The sequence below is a fragment of the Helianthus annuus genome, chromosome 14 (genome assembly GCF_002127325.2).
Source record: "Helianthus annuus cultivar XRQ/B chromosome 14, HanXRQr2.0-SUNRISE, whole genome shotgun sequence".
NCBI classification, from domain to species: domain Eukaryota; kingdom Viridiplantae; phylum Streptophyta; class Magnoliopsida; order Asterales; family Asteraceae; genus Helianthus; species Helianthus annuus.
The window spans coordinates 151,467,795-151,490,265 of NC_035446.2; the positions used below are offsets into that span (position 1 = coordinate 151,467,795).

A 22,471-nucleotide genomic window follows, 5' to 3' on the forward strand; every position below is an offset into this window, starting at 1 on the left:
AAGTGGACAAGTTGGATGAGTTTAGGTAATGCCTCAAGATGAGTTTAGGTTAGAATGAGAAAAGATATTTAAAAAAAAAAGAGTTGGATGAGTAATGGGTCAAGATGAGTTTCGGTTAGGACGAGTATAGTTCACAATGGGTATTTTAAAAAAAAATTCTAAAAAATAAAAAAAAATCTAAAAAATCAAAAAAAAATCTAAAATAAAAAAATTATAAGAAATCAAAAAAATTCTAAAAAAAAATTATAAAAAAGCCCAAATTTTTTGATTATAGAAAATATAAAAAATAAAAAAACCATAGAATTTTTTGATTTTTTATTTTCGAGTCAAGTTTTACATCAATCGACTCATATCCTTGTTCTGATCAAAAGCCCTAAAACATCGGTTTGTAATTCGGAAAAAAAAAAACTTAACTCCGTTAAGCTTATTTTAACGGCGGTCTATTTTACAAAAAAATTGGACGAGGTCGGATTATTATTGGCTAATAACTGACTTGAGATTATTATCGGCCAATTTCAAAAAGATGGTATTATTATTTTCCAATTTGCCTTTGGATTTTTAGATTTTTTTTATTTTTTAGAATTTTTTTTACTTTTTTAGATTTTTTTGGATTTTTTAGATTTTTTTTTTGTTTTTTTATAATTTCTTTGGTTTTTTAGAATTTTTTGGGGTTTGTTAGAATTTTTTGGATTTTTTATTATTTTCTTGATGTTTTTAGAATTTTTTTATTTTTTATAATTTTTTGGAAATTTTAATTTTTTTTTATTTTTTAGAATTTTTTAAATTTTTTATTTTTTTTGGATATTTTATATTTTTTTTATTTTTAGAATTTATTTGATTTATTTGATTTTTTATATTTTTTAGAGTTTTTTGGATTTTTTAGAATTTTTTTGATTTTTTAGAATTTTTTCGATTTGTTAGAATTTTTTGGACTTTTATTTTTTTTTTGATTTTTTAGTTTTTTTTTATAATTTTTTGGAATTTTTAGAATTTTTTTATTCTGTAGAATTTTTTGGATTTTTAAATTTTTTGGATTTTTTAGAATTTCTATAATATTTTGATTTTTAAGAATTTTTTGATTTTTTTAGAATTTTCAGATTTCTTAGAATTCTTTTTTATTTTTAATTTTTTTATGATTTTTAAAATTTTTATTATTTTTTAACGAAGAACGACGGGAGAGTACTTCGGCGGCGATCGGTGAAGTCACAGTTGTGAATAGATATCTACGAGTAGTAATGAGTTAGGTAATTTTATCTCACACCCATTCTGACACGCTTGGGTTTTATCTCATACCCATCATGACCTACTCTTTTTTATCCACCATTTCATAACCCATCCTAACCTAGTGACTAATTTTGTTTGAGCCATCTTAACCCATCTTAAAATTTAAAATACCCATATCAACCCAAAATGGAATGAATGAGCTTGTTTTGCCAAGTCTAGTCACAACATAGCGTATCTTGATGAGGCGGTTTATGATATGCTACGGGCGGGACGAAACATGTGTGATGCGGCAGTTTTTTAAAATTGAGTAAAGTGCCAAAATGGTCCTTGAGATTTGGTCACTTTCACCACTTTAGTCAAAAACTCAAAACTTTTAAATATAGGTCTTTATGGTTTCAATTTTATTGCCATTTTCATCCAAAATCAAAATTTAGGCAGATTTTTAAGTTAACATCCAGTTCTTTTTGTCTTTTTCTTCCCTTTAAATGATGGGCAAATTGGTGTTTAAACGGTTTATTATAAAAAAATTAAAAACATCTCACCATTTTGCCCCTTCATTAAAAGGGAGAAATAAAACAAAAAAGGTGGATGTTAATTCAAAAATCTGATCATATTTTGATTTTGGATGAAAATGACAACAAAATTGAAACCACAGGGACCCAGATTTAAAAAGGTTTGAGTTTTGGAATAAAGTGACAAAAGTAACCAACCATTTTGACAGTTTACTCTTTAAAATTTGTAAGATTCAATTTCAGCGATACTAAAAGAAACAATAATAAATTCAAGTCAAGTATAAAAGTAATTTTTTTCTTTTTTTTATTTTCACGAATATTCCAGAGAAGACTAATACTATTATACCACTAGATTGAGGTTCATTGGGGAACAATACATTTAAAATGTTAAATATATCTTAAAAATTCAACTTAACATGTTAATTTTTTAATTTTTTTCGACCCTTTTGCATAGAAAAATGTGTAGAAGCTAATCCAATAAAAAACTTTTTTGTAAAAAAAATTAACATTTTTTGAACTATTTTTTAAACATTTTTTGTTTATATTTTTAATTTTTGAATTTTTTTTATTAAAAATGCTTCTACATGTGTTTATAAGGAAAAACGCTGAAAATATTTTTAAAAAAGAATGATTTTTAACATGTTAAGTTGAATTTTTAACTTGTTAAATGCATGGTTTTCCGGTTCTCTACTTTTTTAGTGTTTCCCAATAACCACTCCCCTGTACCACTAAGTTGAAACCAATATGCATGATTGAAGCAACATAGTTGGTTATTTATACCGAGTACCATACAAATACTATGCTGGCACCTAAGCATTTTCATATTAAAACAATGTTTTCTCCGAAGTTTCCACCATTTTCTAACTATCACTCAACAGTGGATGGTTTATATAAGAATCATCTTGAGTTGACAGAACTCGTGAGAACCTGACTTCCAAAAGTTTTTTTCAAAAAAAAAAAATTCGCCACTTTTTTAAAGTGCCTTTCCAAAAAAAAAAAACTTCGTAGGTCATCTTTTACGGTGAGGCAGATTCACTTTGCCATCCTGGGTACAGTGATTTACAACACCGTAATGAAAATTACAAGTTGAAAAAAAGTCAGCTCGTAATTTTTTTTTCATTTTTTTTACATATGTCTTTGTTAAATGTTACTCTACCTTTGTGCAAAATTTAGTTGCAAAACTCATTCAAGAAGTAGGGTTCTCTTGACTTCTCTATACTTAAGTGGGGCTCTCATTTGAATTGAAAGTGTCCCATTATTAATATTCATATTAAAATTTTTTTAGTAAATTACTAAAATTGTCCATGAGGTTTGGATATATTTGTCAGTTTCATTCAAAACAACTTTTTTTGTACTAAATAGTCCTTCACTTTTAAGATTTTTTTGTCATTTTCATCAAAAAGTCTAATTTGCTTTATTTTTTTTTGTCAAATATTTGGATGAAAATGACAAAAAATCTCAAATCTCTGGGACGATTTTGGCAAAAAGCTAGACGTTTGGATGAAAATGACAAAAAATCCAAAAAATGAAGGGCAATATGGTACAAAAAAAATTGTTTTGGATGAAACTGACAAACATACCTAAATCTCACGATAATTTTGAGAATTTACTCTATTTTTTTTTTCATAATTTTATTGTTATTATTAAGAAGGTTAGGTTTCCTTATCCAAGCTAAAACAATGTTGATCAAATAATATTCCTTCAAAATCCATCAAATCTCCTTTGGGAAAACTCATCAACAATCAAGGGTAAACTAATCTCTAATAAGAAAGATTTTTTTTTTTTTTTTATTAAAAGGCAGGAAGTTTTTTAAACAGTGAAAAGGTTAGATAAAAACAAGTAGTTTCTAGAATTATAAATTTGTAAATAATAAAAACTTCATTAATCTATTTACCCAATATATATTCATGTGGGCTAAATTCGAGTTGGGTTTCAGTCTGAAGAGGTGACCCCTACCCGCCAGGACCACCACAGTCCAGCGGGTAGACGAAATGAGTGAGAGATTTGGGGGTTTCGAAAGCCCAATATCGTCATATCGATAAAATTGCTCATAGATTCGTATCTTAGTACTGCCATTTGTAAAATCACCATCAATAAATGGTCCATATAACTAAATGTGACAGTAGAAAGGACAATAATTGCCAATTATAATGATTAATGCATATCAATACATTGTGAATCTTTAGAAATACATCATCATTCATCTCTTTCCTTCATCGATCAATGGGTTCAGAAGACAATGAGCATGGGACAAGTAGCCCTTCTTCAAGTTTCGTTCCATGGGACCAGTGGCTCATGACCATAGCACTGATGGTGTTATGTGTTATCTTGGGATACTTTGTGTATGAGGCTGTCATGTGTACAGCAGCTGAGATGCTACATAATCTGCTGATGATTGCACCTTTGGTCTTGATCATTGTGGTTCACTGGCTCTCCTCAACGCCTAACCGGTTCAGCATTCCTCTGCCAGGGTCCGACCCAGATGACATTCATCGAGCAGGCGGGTCTCCATGGGGCATAACCTTGGTTCTTGCTGTACTCTTCTTCATCATATCCCACTAGCCTTCAATTCCCTCCATGGTTTTCTTTTTAGCTTTAATTTGTACAAGTTCCTAATATAATTAGTTAGCTACCTAGAACTATTACTTGTTTAAAAGTAACGGTGTTTCTTCCCAAGTGGTTGAGGGTTTCAGCCTATTGGTGTAGAATTAAGAGTAGTATGCTTAGAGGGTGTGTGGATTAGTCGTTCTAATAAAAAGTGTACCAGTATTTGGGAAATCCTTGTTACCATGTAATATCAACTTTTCTCAGTAGTTCAAGATTTATCTAACTAGTGTTGTTTAGATTAAAAAAAAAATGAAAATAATGTAATCCGTTAATTAAGGGACTTGTTGATCGAGATAAACACAATTTCTTTAGTCTTATCTCTAAATTCATTCCTAAGTTTACATTGTCTCTCAATACAAATTTAACATAACGTGACAAGAGGCCTATACACACTGGTCTATCCTGGGCATAAGGCTTTAAAATATAAATACAAAACAGATATGATATTTAAACTAATCTTAATCGGTGTTTAGACTCAATCAGTGGGGGGTCCAGCCCTGTTTTATGGGTTTCTAGCAACCCATTCGGTTTTGGAAAAAAATAGTGAGAACCTTGATTTGGAAAATATTAGTGTGAATCTACCACAATGAAGCAAATGAAAAAAGGTTTACGGATCTACCACTGGACTCAATACTTTTTTATTTGCTACGACATACTAGCTAGTACCGTAGTTAAATTCTGAGACAAAATTTAAAACAACATTTTCAAGTTTATACTTTATAGACAAAGAAAGAACAACGCATAAAAGCTTAATGGTGAGATCATATATGTTCTCTTGATTAAAAATAATAAATTTATACTTAAATCATTAGGAGAAAACCAGCCAATGGTTCTCTAAACTTGTAATCTCTACCTTGTTAGTTATGGGTCACAACATCAATATACAAACTGTAATTGAGTTATGATAGGGTTAAAACCTTGGGGAAGAAGAAAGCTAAGAGATAGAAGGAAATTTGACTCAAATTCTGCTTGATTTTCATTCCATACGTAAACCCATTAAATAAATAAGACACTTACACAAGACACCCCCCAAACTAAACCAAAATAACATCCTAATCCCTTGAGTTAACAATAGTAATAAAACTAAAATAAATAAGATACGTAACAATACTCCCCCCTTAACCTACTTTTTGCCCTCAAAAAGTAAGCTCTTCAATTCAATCCTTAACCATTGTCGTCTTGTTCAGTTTCCTCATCGCCTCCCACATTAATCACAAAAAGTTGTTTCTTTTTGCACTTGTGTCCTGGAACGAACTTTTCAGTGCACCAAAAGCATTCTCCTTTTGACTTTTTTAACTCTAGTTCCTCACCTGACAAGTGCTTCGCGTTAATAGTTGCTGGTTTATAAGTTGGTGGCCTAGGGACTTCTATTGGATCTGGAAGCAACGGAAGTTTTGAAGCGTTAACCGGAGGTGTTATTTTGACATCTTCGGGTTGCAGCCCATCCTCCACATCTTCACCTGAAAACCGAGGAAATTCAACCTTCCCGACCCGCATAGGCCGAGTACCCGTCCGCGAATCATCGCTAAATAGCCCTTTATCAGGGCCGCCGCCGCTGAAGCCGCCTCCGCCGCCACTAAAACTGCCACCGCTTGAATACTCCTTGAGTGCTCGTAAGATCTCTTCTTGTTGTTTCATCGATTGTTCTTGTTGTTTCAACATGGCGGCTAGGGTTTCTTGGAGATTTGAGATTGCCTTGCCATGTTCCTTGAGAGTGCTGTCAATTTCTTGATTGCGAGTGTTAGTCATGGTAACCGAAAGTAATTCCGACCGGAGATCGGAACGGCTCTGATACCCTTGATAGGGTTAAAACCTTGGGGAAGAAGAAAGCTAAGAGATAGAAGGAAATTTGACTCAAATTCTGCTTGATTTTCATTCCATACGTAAACCCATTAAATAAATAAGACACTTACACAAGACACCCCCAAACTAAACCAAAATAACATCCTAATCCCTTGAGTTAACAATAGTAATAAAACTAAAATAAATAAGATACGTAACAAGTTATATATTCAGTTAGTATTTACATCCCTTGTGACCATGAGTTTGAGTTAGGTACTTACGTTAAATCTGATATACTCAAAGAAATTATTACTACGAGGAGGATAAGGCGACTGTGGGAACCCATGGAGCGATGTCTGCGTTGTGCTGGTTAGTATGTGGAAAAGGATGCTTTGGTAAGATGGGCCGCTGCCTTGTGCCGGCTTGTTTGTGGAAAAGGATGCTGTCAAAATGAGGTGGCGGGATGGGCCGGGTTGGGTATTTTGTTTTTTGTTTTCAATTTTAATGTTTTATTTAAACTTTGCTACAAAATATGTGTTTTTAAGTTTAAATTTCACCCATATGAGGGCCAACTTAATCATTTTAGGGTCTAGAAGAAAATAAAATTTGGAGCCTCTTATATTTAAAAAAAAAATAGGAGTTTTAGGATGAAGAATTCAATCTTCATTCTTGTGAATATAATTGACTCCATGGCCTTGCAAGATGACAAATTTTTTTGTTTAAATTAAATCATATTATCAATATAAAGTTATAAAGAAAAAGCTTGTTAGAATTTGGAGGCCCCAAAGTATTGTGGGGCGTTAGGCAATGGCCTAGTTTAGTAAAATAATGTTTGGCCTTGACCCATATAATCTAAATAGTATACGTTTTTAACTTATTTGGTTTTTATTTAAATCATGCGTAATGGGCATTAGAGCATTCACATTCGTTTCCCCTATATATTTGTGAGTGAGTTCCTTATACTATATGAAATGGTTGTAAGTGGATAAGAGAGAAAATGTTAGTGTTTATATGTATATTTGGGGTCATTGTTCACCCATATTAATTTTTTAATATTTTTTGAAATTGTTTGTAAGTGGTGAGGAGAAAAAAGATAATAATCAAGGTACAAAAAATTATTATTTAACTGAAAATGAGAGAGAATAAATAGTGATTTTTAGTATAATTATAGGAATGATGATATATTAATAGATGTGAATACTCTTATAGAAGAGTGAAGGTGTTTGATAACGCCCCTAACACTGTCTCTTAGGCGTTATATGGACACAAAGAAAGAGATGTATTTCTTGTATAACGCCAAATGAAAAGAAAAACATTGGAAAGTAATGATTGAAAGAGCATTTAGGGGCGTTTAACCATTACATGTTTTTGAAGGGACGTTATGATGCCATATGACGGAAAATGCCCCTTAGGCGGCATTAACCATTACGAGTGGTCTTAATTCAACTATTTTCTAATAATTTTCATTCGTTACCTTTTTTTTATTGAATAATTAAAACTCGGTCTTGAACTCATTTATTAAACAAACTTTTTTTTTTTTGAGCTTATTGTCACGATCCGCCTAAATACAAAACGTTTTTCGTGAGTTCCGGAAGATTCTGGAACACTAAGGAGGTGTCTAGGGCTGCCCGGAAGTTTCCGGAACAGCCTACAAGTTGCTGGAACGATCTGGCACCATCGGAAGGTTCTAGAACAGCCTTTAAGGATCTAGAAAGGGCTGATATTTTCACATCCAAGAATCCTCTAGAAAACCCATGAAATCACTTAGAAAGCATAGATATTTTGAATGAACATTCTAGAATGCAGCTTATAAAAATCCAAGATATTTTGTATAGAATTCTCTAGTTAGAGAATTCTCTAGAATAGCTAACTAGTATAAATAGGTGAAAGGGTCTCATTTGGAGATCACCCAACATCTTAACAAGTTACCACACTTGTACTTGTAAACTCTCCCTTGTAAACATCGTGTAATCAATACTAAGTTGTTTCTTTGTAAGCAACACTTGCAATCATCACTTGATTCCCACAAAACCTTATCATCGTTGGGCACAAAAGCTTAACTTAGATCAAGTCTAAGTCGATACACGTGAGTCAGAAGTTACTCCGTGACAAAGTGGTATCAGAGCGGGACGATTCATTCGGGATGGCAACCGAAACAAAAGGCGATGAAAGACGCACCACTAAGAAAGAACGAGAGGCAACATATGACAAGCGCATTGGTGACACCGAGGTGGCAGTCACTGAATTGGGTGCGCAACTCGATCTTGCATTCCAACGAGTACAAGCGTTGGAAACTGATTTCGAAACTTTCAAAGACGACGTCAAGTCTCTCATGGGAGTTTGGCGTCACGAGCTTACGACATTGTTCAAGGAGGAAATGTCGAAGCTACGAAATGAGGTGGAGAATAGTATTCGAGATTGTCACCACAGCTTCTTGGACCTAGAAGCAAAAGTGAAGGAAAATAAACAAGTAGTTGTGCATTCAGCCAACACCGATCTCTTCACTCCTAGGGTGGAGATCCCAAAACCATCTCCGTTCCTTGGCAAAAGAGAAGCACGAGCGGTTGACGACTTCGTATGGGAGATGGAACAATACTTGGGTGGAGTGCAAATCAAGGACGATGCCACCAAAATCAAGACGGCCAGCATGTTCCTAAAAGACACAGCAGCACTATGGTGGAGACGTCGCTACACGGACATCACCAAAGGTACGTGCACTATTAACACTTGGGCTGAATTTGTCCAAGAACTAAAGAAACAATTCTACCCGGTCAATGCTGAGCACGAAGCTAGGAGCAAATTGAGAAAGCTCAAGCATACCGGAACCCTCAAGGACTATGTCAAAGAATTCACAACACTTGTCCTTGAAATCCCCGATCTGTCGGAAAAGGATTCCCTTTTCTACTTCCTCGACGGGTTACAATATTGGGCTAGAACAGAATTGGATCGTCGCAATGTTCAAGATTTAGCTACTGCCATCGCCGTAGCTGAAAGCTTGATCGATCTTAAAGAAAAACGCCCAAACAAACCCGTAGTCGAAGAACCTGATGACGACATTGGTGGGGGAGCAAAACAAAGTTACACTCGGAGGATAGAAGGTCCAAAACCCCCAAGATACAACAACAACCAACCTGCGAGAAGAGGATGCTTCATTTGCGAAGGGCCGCACGATGCACGCAATTGTCCAAAGAAGTCTAAGTTAACAGCCCTTATCAGGGCTGAAGACGATGAAGCCGAAGATAGCGGGGAGGCTCGTCTAGGAGCGATGCAACTCCAAGTCCTTAATGCTTTAAGGACACAACAAACAAAGCCGCTAAGAATAGCCCATGAACGCTCGAGTAAGACCAAGGAAAATTCTACAAATGAGGACCCAAAAGGCCTTCGATTCATAACACTCGAGATTAACGGGCAACACGCAAAAGCCTTAGTTGATACCGGAGCCAGTCACAATTTCATTACTAGGGACGAGGCCAAAAGACTTGGTTTACGGATCAGCACGCAAGGGGGACTAATGATGAAGGCTGTTGGCGGAGACCCCAAAGTAATCGAAGGAGTCACCTATAACGCTAAGGCCAAGGTCGGGACATGGAACGGAAAGGTCACTTTCTCGGTCGTTCCCATGGATGACTACAAGATCGTGCTCGGGATGGCATTCTTCCGGAGATCCAACGCCATTCCAGCACCCTTTCTCAACACCATGTACATCATTAAGGGCAAAGAAGTTCACACGGCACCCTTGGAGACGGATATAAGGTACCAACACAAAGCATTATCCGCCATGCGGATCGTGAGAACAAGGCATCAGCCACGCAAGTACCACGACGAGGACGTCGTGAATTTAGGTGGGGGAGAATGTCACGATCCGCCTAAATACAAAACGTTTTTCGTGAGTTCCGGAAGATTCCGGAACACTAAGGAGGTGTCTAGGGCTGCCCGGAAGTTTCCGGAACAGCCTACAAGTTGCTGGAACGATCTGGCACCATCGGAAGGTTCTAGAACAGCCTTTAAGGATCTAGAAAGGGCTGATATTTCCGCATCCAAGAATCCTCTAGAAAACCCATGAAATCACTTAGAAAGCATAGATATTTTGAATGAACATTCTAGAATGCAGCTTATAAAAATCCAAGATATTTTGTATAGAATTCTCTAGTTAGAGAATTCTCTAGAATAGCTAACTAGTATAAATAGGTGAAAGGGTCTCATTTGGAGATCACCCAACATCTTAACAAGTTACCACACTTGTACTTGTAAACTCTCCCTTGTAAACATCGTGTAATCAATACTAAGTTGTTTCTTTGTAAGCAACACTTGCAATCATCACTTGATTCCCACAAAACCTTATCATCGTTGGGCACAAAAGCTTAACTTAGATCAAGTCTAAGTCGATACACGTGAGTCAGAAGTTACTCCGTGACATTATGCTCGTTTATAAGTGAAACAAGCTCAAACCTAGTGGAACTCACACTTGCTTGACTCAACTCCTTTACACATGACGCCCAAACAATTTGACACATCACTTAAAACCGCTCGATCATTCAACAAATCTTGTCAAAATCGACGCATCATCCGTCCACCTAACCAAACATCCCTTTCTATATATATCCCCACACCTAACTTCACCACCGACTCAACCACACCCACAGCAAACCAACAATGGCTGCCAAAACCCTAACACTCCTAACCCTACTCACACTCACCCTCATCTCCTCCACCTCTGCACTCTCCGGCGATCCACCCACCGTCTACCAGATCCTCGAAAAATACGGTCTTCCCACCGGCCTGTTACCCGATTCCGTCAAATCCTACTCTCTCTCTCCCGATGACGGAAGTTTCGTTGTTGAACTCGAACAACCTTGCTACATCCAGTTCGATTATCTTGTTTATTACGATACTAAGATCACTGGCAAGCTGAACGTGGGGTCGATTACGGATCTGGATGGGATCCAGGTCAAGAGGTTCTTGTTTTGGTTTAGTGTTGATGAAATTAGGGTTGACTTACCCAGCTCTGATAATATCTACTTTACGGTTGGGATTATTAATAAGAAGCTTGATATTGATCAGTTTGAGACGGTTCACTCCTGTACGGATAACGCTCTTTCGTCATGTGGTCAATCATCTAAACCTGTTTCTCAGGTATATTAATTGTTTTTAAATGCTAGATTGATTTAGATAATGGAGTGTTCAATTAACACCTGATTTGTAAGATTTGATGTGGATAGCAAATTTACCCCCAAATGCACACTTTATCTTAAACATTTGATTTGTTTCTATAATAATGTCTTGTATATACATATTTAATCATGTATATGTATTTAATAGTCATACAGATATATATATATATATATGTGTGTATACATGTATATAAGTGGTTAGGTTATGTTATCATGTATCTGTTAGTTGTTTGTTTGTAATTTTAATGCTGTATGTGAATATTAGGATTGTTATCAACAGTTTTTAATTATCATTAGTTGGTTAGCTTTATCGTTATTCTTTTAATTGTAGTCTTTTTTTATAGTAATCTTTTTATGTAAAGAGATATGCTTTCATTTATGTAATACACAGAAAATATTTTTCATCTGTACAGTTTTTTGAGTTCTTTTGAACTCTTTCGGGTTAAACGTTTTCTTCAAAGTTTAAAATCTAAACCAAACTACATATTACAGACTCCCAGCCGGAAAAGATCCACATTGCACGTTAACCTGTTTTGCGGTTTGGTTTATTTTGTACATTCCTAGTTAGGAGTGACCGTAGGTGGAGATGATTGATGGTGTATTTGCAGTTTTGCATCTAATCTGAATGCCTGTGTTAAGCAAGTAGAATTCTTAAACAGAACTCATTATAGCTATCCATGCTTGTTTTTGTACATTTGTTGACCTGGATTAAAATGCTGCTATAGATTGTACTTTTTTGATTATATAGTAGAGTTCTTAAATGGCAGTCTCCTAATAGTTTTTGTTGTTTTCCAGCTTCCGGCGACTTTTGATGAGGTTGAAATGCTGATCACTGAGTAGATGCGGCACCATGGAGTCATGCTGTAGACGTAAAACCGGATAATAAGTTTTCTGTATTTGTATCCTGTGTTTTGAAGATCAGAAGCCACTGGGCTAGGCTAATGTTTGAGCCCCGTTGAGCCTCTGTTCAAGTATAATTGTGTAAAAGCTTTTGAAGTCTAGTAATACTAAGTGTATAATATTGTGTCTGTATTAACTTTCCACTATGCAATGACTACTATATCTTGTATTAGCAACTCATGAATGTGTTTAGTGTTGTGTGTTACCAATTAGCTTCAAGAGTAAATGAATAGGGACAACAGTGGGACTGGATTTGATAATCCGCTCATACTCGATTATGAACTCATGTTTCATAGCCGTCGAGCGCGCCTTGCAGCGACCCAATCAACCCGAAAAAAAACCTGGGACGGCCCGCACTTTGACGTTCCCGTCCTCGAGTTTGCTTTTGGCTCTATTTTGGTTTCTGTTCGGTGGTCTAGTTTCGACCCGTTGCTTGCTCCTGCGTGCGGCTATACGCGTTTGCTTTTGGCTCTATTTTGGTTTCTGTTCGGTGGTCTAGTTTTGACCCGTTGCTCGCTCCTGTGTGCGGCTATACCCTTTTATAGTCTTATAGTCTTACGTTGGAACGCCTATTACTAATGATCTCATCTTAAACTCACTTAAAAAAAGACCAACTTGAAATGTCTTAATAACAGGCTACCCTTTAAAAATTTCAGTTATTTTAAAGTTTTAAGTTTCTAACAACTTCAACATTAGATCTTATGTTCTTTTTATAATTATATAACATATTAATATATTCGATTACCGTTCGGGTAACATGATCAGATAATCAAGCTGGTGTCATTTAATGCAATAGTCGTTCCAAGCTTGCGGAAGTTTTAAAACCAATCTCATAGGCGTACAAATGTTTCGGGTAGTCTCATAGGTTCCAGTTTTCTTTTCCACCCTATAAATGAAAAAAAAAACCGTTGAGTTGTTTACTCGTTTAGAAGGTAGTCACGACCCATTTTCTAATTTTCGAGTCACATTCAACGTAACCAATCAAGAGACGCATGGGCGAAGCTTTTAAGGAGTGGGAGGGGGCGGCGGCCGACCCCCCGAACTTTTCGCTCAGCAGTGGAGAGTATCTAGTTTTGTATAGAAATTTTTGGGTATATACGTTTTCAACCCCCTGGTTTTGTAGAAATTTTTAGGTCCGGTAATTTCCGTTCCCTCGGTCCAAAATCTCAAGCTTCACCACTGAAGAGACGAGTTAAAACAAGGGTGGCAAATCCTGACACAAAACGAAAACAATCGACCTATGGGTCAGCTAATACGACCCGATCTATTAAACAGGTCAACTCGAACATGACACGTTTAATATATAGTGAGCACAACTCATCAATTAGTTGGTTAACCTATTAACCTGTTTAAGGGTTTGTTTTTATCTTTTTTTAAAATAATTTTAGAGTGGTCATTTGAAAATATTTAAAGTAAGATGTTTAAATTTTTAAACTTCTCTCAAACTATTAATTTTCAGTCCTGAAATTTCTATCAACTCTTAATTTCCAACAACTTTATTCATTAGTTCAAAACTATCCATATATAGAAAACTGGTTTTTAAATGTTCACAAAATAAAAACAATTAAAAACACACCAAAAAAATGTTTCATTTGATTCAGAGTAAGTGGTTGTTTAAATTGTTACCAAGTCACTAGCATTATTTAGATATGCAAATAACCACTAAACGGGTCGACCCAGACATGCCATGATTTTAAGCGGGTCCGACACGACAAAAATAAATATATCGGTTGTTTCGGGTTGATCAGTTCAACTCAAAACCGTCAACCCGCCGACCCAACAAAATTATTCAAGATTAGTAATCAAAACAGAATTCAATTACGCAAGCCACAAAGATCTCAAAAACAGGGCATAACAGCCACAGAATGAGTTTAAAGATTCATGCTTTCTCACCATTGAGTTCTTACATTAAATTTTTGTACAAACCTACCTCACCTCTTAATTTGCCAATCGCCATCATGCCCCTCGTCTCTTGAATCCTCCCTCATTGTGTTCTTATTTGCACCCATTGAATCAATCGCCACACCACGTACAGAAACACAGATTCTTCAACAATCGACATTGACGGTTCATCACGCTTGAAGCACTTGACAGTGCACAATGTGGCTCTTGAGACTGTTTCGACCCGATAAACTCGACCATAAATTTGTAAACAATGTTTTGATCTGACCCTTTCCAGCAATGTTCTCCCAAATCTGAGGATTGCTAGCTACTTCTTTGTTTGGGCTCGATATGTCAACCAAACTTATACTCAAATTATTCCTAATAATACACAGCTTCCCGTTTAACGAAACAAGAGCCGCAGCCTCTAACGCGCGTGAACTCCCTAAATGAACCTTACTATCAATAAATCTCTTCCAAGAACTCGATGCTTCATCGTAAACCCTAATCTTGCATCCATCACGACAATCCAACGCATAAAGCTGCCCGTTCATAGAAATACTCGGGTTTCTCCAACCGCTAATCATCCCGTTCGTTATTGACCCCCACGTGTTTGTTTCTGGACTATACGCTTCACTTAGGACCTCCCGGTGGGCCCCGAGCCCTTTCAAGAACCACTTCCCGTTATGAACGACTCCTATAAACGGCACCATAGCCGTGCTCATATCTGATATAAAGTTCCATCGATGTTTATTCGGGTCGTAAACTTCCGCTGACCGTAAGGTCCGGTGAATCCCCTCACATTCGCCACCCGCCACATAAAGACAGTTGTTAATCACGCACGCTCCGAAAAAATGCCTTTTTCGAAGCATATCAGGAGCTCTATGCCATTTATTCGTTCTCGCACTGTAGAAAATAACCCGTCTCATAGAACCCTTAAGCGGGTCTTTACCTCCAAATAGATATAAATGACACCCGCTCAAAACCGCACACCCGAACCCGAGTGCATAACCGTATTCCACCGGGACAGGTGGCAGCGGTTGCCAGAGTTGGTAAACCGGGTCGAAAGCATGCCACGAAATTCTTCCATCACGGTCTCTTTTGAAAACGTAAACCCATTCTTCTGCCATTCCAAGACTCTTTCTAAGGGAATAGAAGTAATTACCAGAGAGAAGCCTGAACCATCGTTTGCATACTAAGCGAAGCTTGTTATGCTCGGCTCGTGGGACCCGGATTAAACACGCAATAGCTAGGTCGTCTGGGAGTCCAGCTAGGAGAGGCGGTTGAATCCTGGTCCGTTCCCTGCGCCCGTTTTTCGACTTGTGTGCACGCGGGTTGATATCCGGCTGGATGCATAGTTTTGACCCGGGGACGAATTTTCGGGCTCCAGCTACTGTTTTTAAACCTGCGTCAACTCTGCAGTAGCAAGAAACCGACTCCACCTGAATCGTTTATCCGTGTTAGGACGCAAATATATATAAATAAACTCATTTTACTTTCTCAAATTTGATAAATAACTTCAATAAAACACATTACCCTGCTGCAAACATTCAGCAATAAACTTCATAATCACCATCTAAGAGACAAAAATCAGTAAAATTCATCACAAATACCCCAAATCTGACCCACTGTTTGCAGTGTTGACTTCAGATTTGATGGAATATATTCACAGATAACACAATCAAGTACACATACTAAGGTAGTACTCAAACAAGCATGCTCAACATTCAACAAATCCAAATATACATTTATCCCCAAAATTCAAGTGAAAACAAAAACCCACAAAATTAAGTTAAAATTAGCAAAAACCCACATCATAACTTCAAATATTCAATCAATTTCATCTAAACACATCTCTAATTACCACTCATAAACCAACAGATTCAGTAAAAGAAACAAAACCCACAACCTATATCACACCCAATTGACAAAAATTCAAGAGAAATCACTCATGTCACAACAATTTCATCTGGGTTTCGTCTGAACAGAAAAGCTATATGTAAACTCACCAGTGGAGCTTGAAGACGAAAACCCCTTGGTTGAACAGCATTAGAAGAGCCTTGAGGTTCAGACAATTGAGCCATCTAACTCACAATTGCCCAATTTCATACACACAAATAGATACAGGACTTGTATCTATCTCAGATCAAGAAAAACGAGAGACAGACAAAACAGTCTTGAAATCTGATCCGGGGTTACAATAACCGATGAAGAAATGACAAATCCAGAGGATCAAACAATTAAACAAAACAAAACAAAACCCTTTTGTAATTTTATAAAACAAAAAAAAAATGGTAAGATGAGAAGTGTGTGTGTAGAGATTTTGAAGCGAATTGAAGAACGAAAGGGGAGAAATGAGAAATCACATCTGGACCCGTGTTGATTTTGTTGTTAATTATGGTAGGTTATATTGCATTAAATTGAATAAAAATCTTGTTTCTGAGTTTGGAAAATAATAAATAACAAGTGATTTGCTGGTGATTGGGTAATGAACTCAAGACTTTAAAAAGGTTTATTTTATAAAATTAATTAACATGGTAGGTCAACGAAGTGTATGCCTTTTATAAATCCTTGGTTTGTGATAAAAATTGATTGATGATAATAATATAAAAAGATATAAAGTATTGGTTGCATACTTGTCATGATGTTTGGATGGTGAAAGAATCGTTTAGAATAGGGGTGAGCAAGTTTAGGTCCGGACCGAAAATAACCGAGAATCGAACCGAAAATATACCCAACCCGACTCGAACCCAAGTACCTAGGTATTTAGATCGGTTCCAATTTTTCATATAAAATAGGGTCGGATCGGGGCGGTTCTTGGTTCTTTTCATGGTGAAACCCGACTTGGACCTATGGATCGGAACCGACCCTATATTTAGGGTAGTGAATCGGTTATGTAATTTATGTTTAATCGTTTCTCGGGTCGGGTAATGATCGGGTAGGGTCAGGTTTTTTCTTTTGCTCACCTTAGTTTAGAGTTTATAGCCCTTTAGTTTTATATTAGTTTTAGAGTTATAGTTTACGAAGAAAAAAGAAATTTACTATGATTAAGCTCTCACAACTCATACGATTTTTCTTTTTATTCGAATGTTATATATATATATATATATATATATATGCCTGTTATTGTACAATATGCCTTATCGTACGACGTGTACGAGATTGCCTTATAACATGCAAAAAAAATTGGTAGATACGATTTTACTTTTTTATGTACATGCGATTTCCCCTATTTTAATGTACATGCGACTTTTTTTATTTTGTACATGCGATTTCACTATTTTACTGTATATGTGATTTTATTTTTTTAAAACACAACGTGCAAGTTGCCATCGCGTACGCGTCGTATATTAAGGCACGTCGTCATCATCATCATCATCATCATCATCATACTCAGTAAATCACACCAATAGCAAAGCTAAGGTAGAGTCTGAGGAGGGTAAGATGTAGATAGCCTTATATCTACCCCGTAGGAATAGAGAGACTTCTTCCACTAAGACCCCCCGGCTCGATAGTAGTTTTGCATCAAACCTTGGACATAAGACACATAACACTCAGCAATTGAGACAGCTGCCGATTAATGTATGTACCCCTTGTCTTTCGGCTATCAGCGCCACCACATGATGCATGATTAATCATCCCCCTCTTTTAACATTATTTTCACGAAATTAGTAAAATAACGTTAAAATTGGTGTACTTTCACTTTTGTCCCCTGAGCGCCCACACATATATACATTATATGCGCATACTGCAAGCGAGGGGTACGTTAAGGCATATTGTACGATATACTTTTTCTATATAACATTCGAATAAAGAGAAAACTCACACGAGTTGTGAGAACTTAAAGAACTCGACATTCTCATGCGAGTGTTGCCCCGGTTTTTTGCACACCCCTAGATTAAAACGTAACAAATACGGCTGTAAAAAGAAAAAAATGAAGTGGTGTTTTTCGGCCCTTTACAACAATTGTAAAAAGCTGATGACATCACCATCAGATAAGCTTTTTACAGCATTTACGGCTGGTGTAAATTTAAAAAAAGTAGTTTTTTTAGAAAAAAAATGATTTTTTTAGGATTTTTGGTAAAATAATTTTTTGAAAAAACCTTTCGTAGACCGGGTTCTCTAAGTTCTCACAACTTATAGGAGTTTTTATTTTACCCTAACCATATATAGAAAAAGTATATCGTACATTATGGCTTAACGTACTTCACGTACAACAACGTACGTGATTTGTTCTATAACATGCGTGATTAATGTTTTCAATATGCGCGATTATTGTGTTTCAACATGCGTGATTTTGGATTTTTGAGTTATAACGTGCGTGATTTAAAAATGAACGTGCGTAATTACCTGTCGTATGTGATGTACGTTAAGCCGTACTGTATGTTAACCTTCCTCTATATATATATATGTATATATATATATTATTTTTGGTAAAATATTAAATATCGGATATTTTTAAGAAACGGGTTTTAAATGCATGAGATGTAATTACTTTTAGACCATGTTTTCGGTATATTGACATGTTGCAAGTTTAGAGATAAATATAAAAAATTTTCCTTTTTAAAAGGATGCGATTTATACACCATCAATAACGATCAAATAAAAACATCAAGCGATTAAACCAAACCCAAACGAAGATGCTAAAGCATTTAAATTTAGATTGATGACCGGATCGATTTGTCTCATTCGATTATGATTAGTTGGTTTTCTGGATTGGACAGAGTCCGAGATTTTGCTTAGTACACTTTTAAAATTAATAGATATAAGCAATAGTTTTGAGAAGTCACATATCATGATGCTACAACTTATAAACAATGGATTTAAGAAGGCACATGGCATGCTCCTGAATTACTTCACTTTGTAGTTCACGAAATTATCAAATTAGAAAGCACATATCATGATGCAAAAAGAATGGTTAGAACAATGAAATTGGAAAAAAAATAATAATGAAATTGATGATAAATAGTTAAATACAATATTTAATACATGCTTTTAGCTCAAAATCACAAACCTCAAGAATCAAGATGGGAATAATTTGTGAGGGGAGGAAAGAAAAGTGTTGGTTACATTACTCATTTTTACTAGGGAAAAAGCCCGTGCGATGCACGGCATGCATAATAGCTATTGTTTGTTCGTGGTAAGATGTCTGACACGGCCGGTGCATAACATGTAAGACAATATGCCTACAAAGGGGAGTGATTAAAGTTTATTAAACCATGGGCCATAAGTTGTTTTCTTGGCAAAACTTGCCGGCCAAAAAGAAGTGAAAAAAGATGTCTTCCAAGGGAAAAAAACATGAAACAGAAAAAGGGAAAACGGATAAACTCTCGCACGCCTTCCTATCTTATTGGATAACGTCATCCCCAATCCCATCACCAGCCAACTGACTGCAGCGAAATAACGAAAAGAAAACTATTAAAAATGGTATACTATGTTTATGTATATATGCATCGAAAAGTAGTACAGGTTTTCATTACTAACACTAAGTGCAGACGGCATACCTTTCATGTGGGTCACTGTCAACTGTTTCTTCTGAATCCGAATCTGCATAAGCAGGCCTGCGAAGGAAAAGCACGAAACATTTATGTAGACGATTATCTAAAAATAAATATGCACAATTACATTGTTTATGGAAATCAATCAATTACAGTTGAAAGTTTTTTTGTTGCCTTTCAATTTATAACGATACCAAGTTTATTTTTTTTCAAAAGCCAACTTCTCCCCTTATATGTCTTTACACATTCGAAGTGACGCGTTACCAAGTTTTTTTATTCCTATTTTTTTAATGTAGAGTAATGCACTTTTATATTTATGAACTCAAGTTTCCGACTGTTGTAGCCTCCTAATTTTAAAATAGAATAAACATATACCAGGTATGTAAATAACATTTCAGATCGAGTAGAAAGGTAAATAGCACATCTTTAATTAAAATGGTTTATTAAACAGGGCACGAATAAAGTGTAAGCCGATATATACCTTACGATCGCTTCAACGCGCTTAACTGGTGTCGGTATAGGTAGCACCCCCTTGTCTTTAGCTGGGATCGATGGAGGTGTGGAAGAACCAAAGGGCTTACAACCATCCCCATCTAGCAGGACATTCTTGCAGTTGTGGCAGAGTATCTTTTATTTCCACAAAAAATTAATATCATCTAACCTCATCTTCTGTAGGACAATTGATTTTATCAAAGAGAGCATGTGATGGGGTAAAATCTATCACATGTGCTTAATAATTCTGAATTTTCTCACAATTTCAGTTGAGGGCTTTCCTCTATGACATCAACAACAATTGCAGCATTATATAGATACAATCATTACACTCTTGTCTCAAAATAGCAAACCATATTTTACCAGGCACAAAGAAACCATTTTTTTCTAGGCACAAGGCTTTTCCCAAGCCACCTGGTTTAATATCTAAAAAATAAAATTAGATAAATATAAAAATACAAAGATTACTAACTTATAAAAGAAAAGATAAAAAATACAAATCAAGTCATAAATTTCCATAGTCTATCCATGTGTGCCATTGGCCATTAATCTTAAACTTAATCCACTTTTGCTAGAAGAACACAACATGAGTGTACATGCTCACAGGCAACCTCATACGCCTCACGGTCATGGGAAAACATTTCAGCATACTTTCAGTATACTATATTAGTAACAAAATATTAAGCTCGAGCCAAGATACAACAAACGATCAATGTTTAAGTTGCATATGGGAATATTATAGGAAACGTTCAACATTAAGCAACTATGGTGGATTTTTATATAACTTACTTGCAGTGAAAATTTTGCCTTATAGTTATTTGGATGCGGTGATTAATCAACAACCCAACAAAAGTGACAGTTACCCCTTCAAGATCTGCTGGTCAATCTGGTTATCTTTAGTCTTTTATCAGATTGTTTTGTTTATCGGGTCAAATCCGTTGATAAAACAAAACCCTCCGTCGTGCAACAATAATAGAAAACCCAATTAAAGTAACTCTTAATCAGCATCTATCCTATATCGACGAAAAAATATGCAAGTCAAGAATGCGCAAAGCACATATGATTAGCCATTTGCAAAAACATCTCATATTTGGCCAATTTGATATAAAGCATATACCAAACATGTCCATTTAAACAATTAATTAATGAAGTATATACATAATTGGAGGCTTTTAGCATAAATATACCTGAATTTTCATGAACCTATCAATCGTGTCAGCTTGTCTTGGCAATTCCCGTTTAAGTTCATCTTTACGAATAATAAGCAATATGAAGCATGATCATCGACAAATTCTTATATTCGTAAAAAAATGATTAAAATAGGAGTGTGTACCTAAACTTGCGAATCGAGTGATGATCGGCTATTACTCTGGCTCTACACCCTCACACTATACTTCCCAAGGCAGCTTACCTGTTTCCTAAACAAAAAAATAGCATTGCATCACAAATTCTAATCAGAAAGAAAACTATAGATGCACGCATATGGGTTGTTGAAACAAAACACACTGAAGCAAAATAATGCACCCAAAAAGGTTGCCGGCGAGAGACACTATAAAACATTTATTAAAATGTTTAATTAATAAACAAATTACAGAGCCACAATGAACATGAAAAATATAAACATTCACCTTAAAAGCATTAGGGATAGTGGATTTCATGCGATCTAGGATAAATTCACATGGCTACTACCCCCACAATTGTAATTCCTCCAAACAACAAATCAGCATTGCTCTGCAAACTATAAAAAAAAAAAAAAAAAACTCAGACTTTTCTTTCTTTATCGCCACATAATTAGAAAAAAAAATCATACCTATTGAAATTCATCTCCACTCAAGCATGAGCCCAAAAAAACACTCAAATATAAGAACATTAACCTAAAGATAACTGAAATTAGAAAGCTTGTTCGTACCTGTTGGAGCCCTAATCTCTGACGAAACCGTCGCTTGGGTTGTGGAGCCCTAATCTCGCCGACTTCGATTTGGGGAAGATCGAGGGTGAGGCAACGTTGGTTTGAGCCAGCGCGTGTGGAGTAGCGGTGTGGCTGCCGGCAGAGCGCTGGTGATTAGTGGTATTAAGTGGAGGAGTGGTGTCGATGGCCTAAATATGGATGTAGTATGAGCGATGGATGACACGTGTTGGTACTGTTTCTAACATCCTACGCAAAATGTATATATAGAATAATTTCATGGCGTCGGTAGCCTGTGACGCCGGGAACAGAGGCGATGGTGAGTCTGGTTGGACGGTGGTGACAGCGGCGGCAACGGTGACAATCGGTTTGTATTCGTGGAGCCACAGTGGGTGGGTGTTGTGGCTTGCGGAGACAATTGAACGATTGTATAAGAACCGTTTAATAGCTTGAACATCTAATTTTCATCATATATCCTCAATAACTATCAAAGTCGGT

General features: G+C 36.0%; 4 protein-coding genes across 4 annotated transcripts; 2 read left to right on the forward strand and 2 right to left on the reverse strand.

Annotated features, from left to right (window-relative positions):
• Positions 1-3,959: 3,959 nt before the first annotated feature.
• LOC118486584 lies at positions 3,960-4,298 on the forward strand. The gene has a single exon (XM_035983124.1). It carries the CDS (start codon positions 3,960-3,962, stop codon positions 4,296-4,298), a length of 339 nt encoding a protein of 112 aa, XP_035839017.1.
• A 6,399-nt stretch (positions 4,299-10,697) lies between these two features.
• Positions 10,698-12,401, forward strand: LOC110904355. The gene is made up of 2 exons (XM_022150200.2): positions 10,698-11,258; positions 12,092-12,401. Exons 1-2 carry the CDS (start codon positions 10,779-10,781, stop codon positions 12,134-12,136), a joined length of 525 nt encoding a protein of 174 aa, XP_022005892.1. The 5' UTR covers positions 10,698-10,778; the 3' UTR covers positions 12,137-12,401.
• Positions 12,402-13,991: 1,590 nt separating this feature from the next.
• Positions 13,992-16,608, reverse strand: LOC110904354 (F-box/kelch-repeat protein At1g55270). The gene is made up of 2 exons (XM_022150199.2): positions 16,087-16,608; positions 13,992-15,519 (listed from the first exon to the last, which is right to left on the reverse strand). Exons 1-2 carry the CDS (start codon positions 16,159-16,161, stop codon positions 14,269-14,271), a joined length of 1,326 nt encoding a protein of 441 aa, XP_022005891.1. The 5' UTR covers positions 16,162-16,608; the 3' UTR covers positions 13,992-14,268.
• A 2,671-nt stretch (positions 16,609-19,279) lies between these two features.
• On the reverse strand, positions 19,280-21,822 carry LOC110906098. The gene is made up of 6 exons (XM_035983125.1): positions 21,696-21,822; positions 21,401-21,485; positions 21,255-21,316; positions 20,057-20,202; positions 19,582-19,637; positions 19,280-19,467 (listed from the first exon to the last, which is right to left on the reverse strand). The coding sequence occupies exons 3-6, from the start codon at positions 21,264-21,266 to the stop codon at positions 19,280-19,282; spliced, it is 402 nt and encodes a 133-aa protein (XP_035839018.1). The 5' UTR covers positions 21,267-21,316; positions 21,401-21,485; positions 21,696-21,822.
• Positions 21,823-22,471: the final 649 nt, after the last annotated feature.

Bases quoted from the DNA above. Each gene is read 5' to 3' on its own strand.
- LOC110904355 (XM_022150200.2), top strand. From the start codon at position 10,779: ATGGCTGCCAAAACCCTAACACTCCTAACCCTACTCACACTCACCCTC. The intron at 11,259-12,091 runs GTATATTAATTG...GTTGTTTTCCAG, and splicing joins CATCTAAACCTGTTTCTCAG to CTTCCGGCGACTTTTGATGA.
- LOC118486584 (XM_035983124.1), top strand. From the start codon at position 3,960: ATGGGTTCAGAAGACAATGAGCATGGGACAAGTAGCCCTTCTTCAAGT.
- LOC110904354 (XM_022150199.2), bottom strand. From the start codon at position 16,161: ATGGCTCAATTGTCTGAACCTCAAGGCTCTTCTAATGCTGTTCAACCA. The intron at 15,520-16,086 runs GTGAGTTTACAT...TAAACGATTCAG, and splicing joins TTCGTCTTCAAGCTCCACTG to GTGGAGTCGGTTTCTTGCTA.
- LOC110906098 (XM_035983125.1), bottom strand. The intron at 19,638-20,056 runs GTATATATCGGC...TTCCTTCGCAGG, and splicing joins CGCGTTGAAGCGATCGTAAG to CCTGCTTATGCAGATTCGGA. The intron at 19,468-19,581 runs GTATGCCGTCTG...ATTTCGCTGCAG, and splicing joins GACAGTGACCCACATGAAAG to TCAGTTGGCTGGTGATGGGA.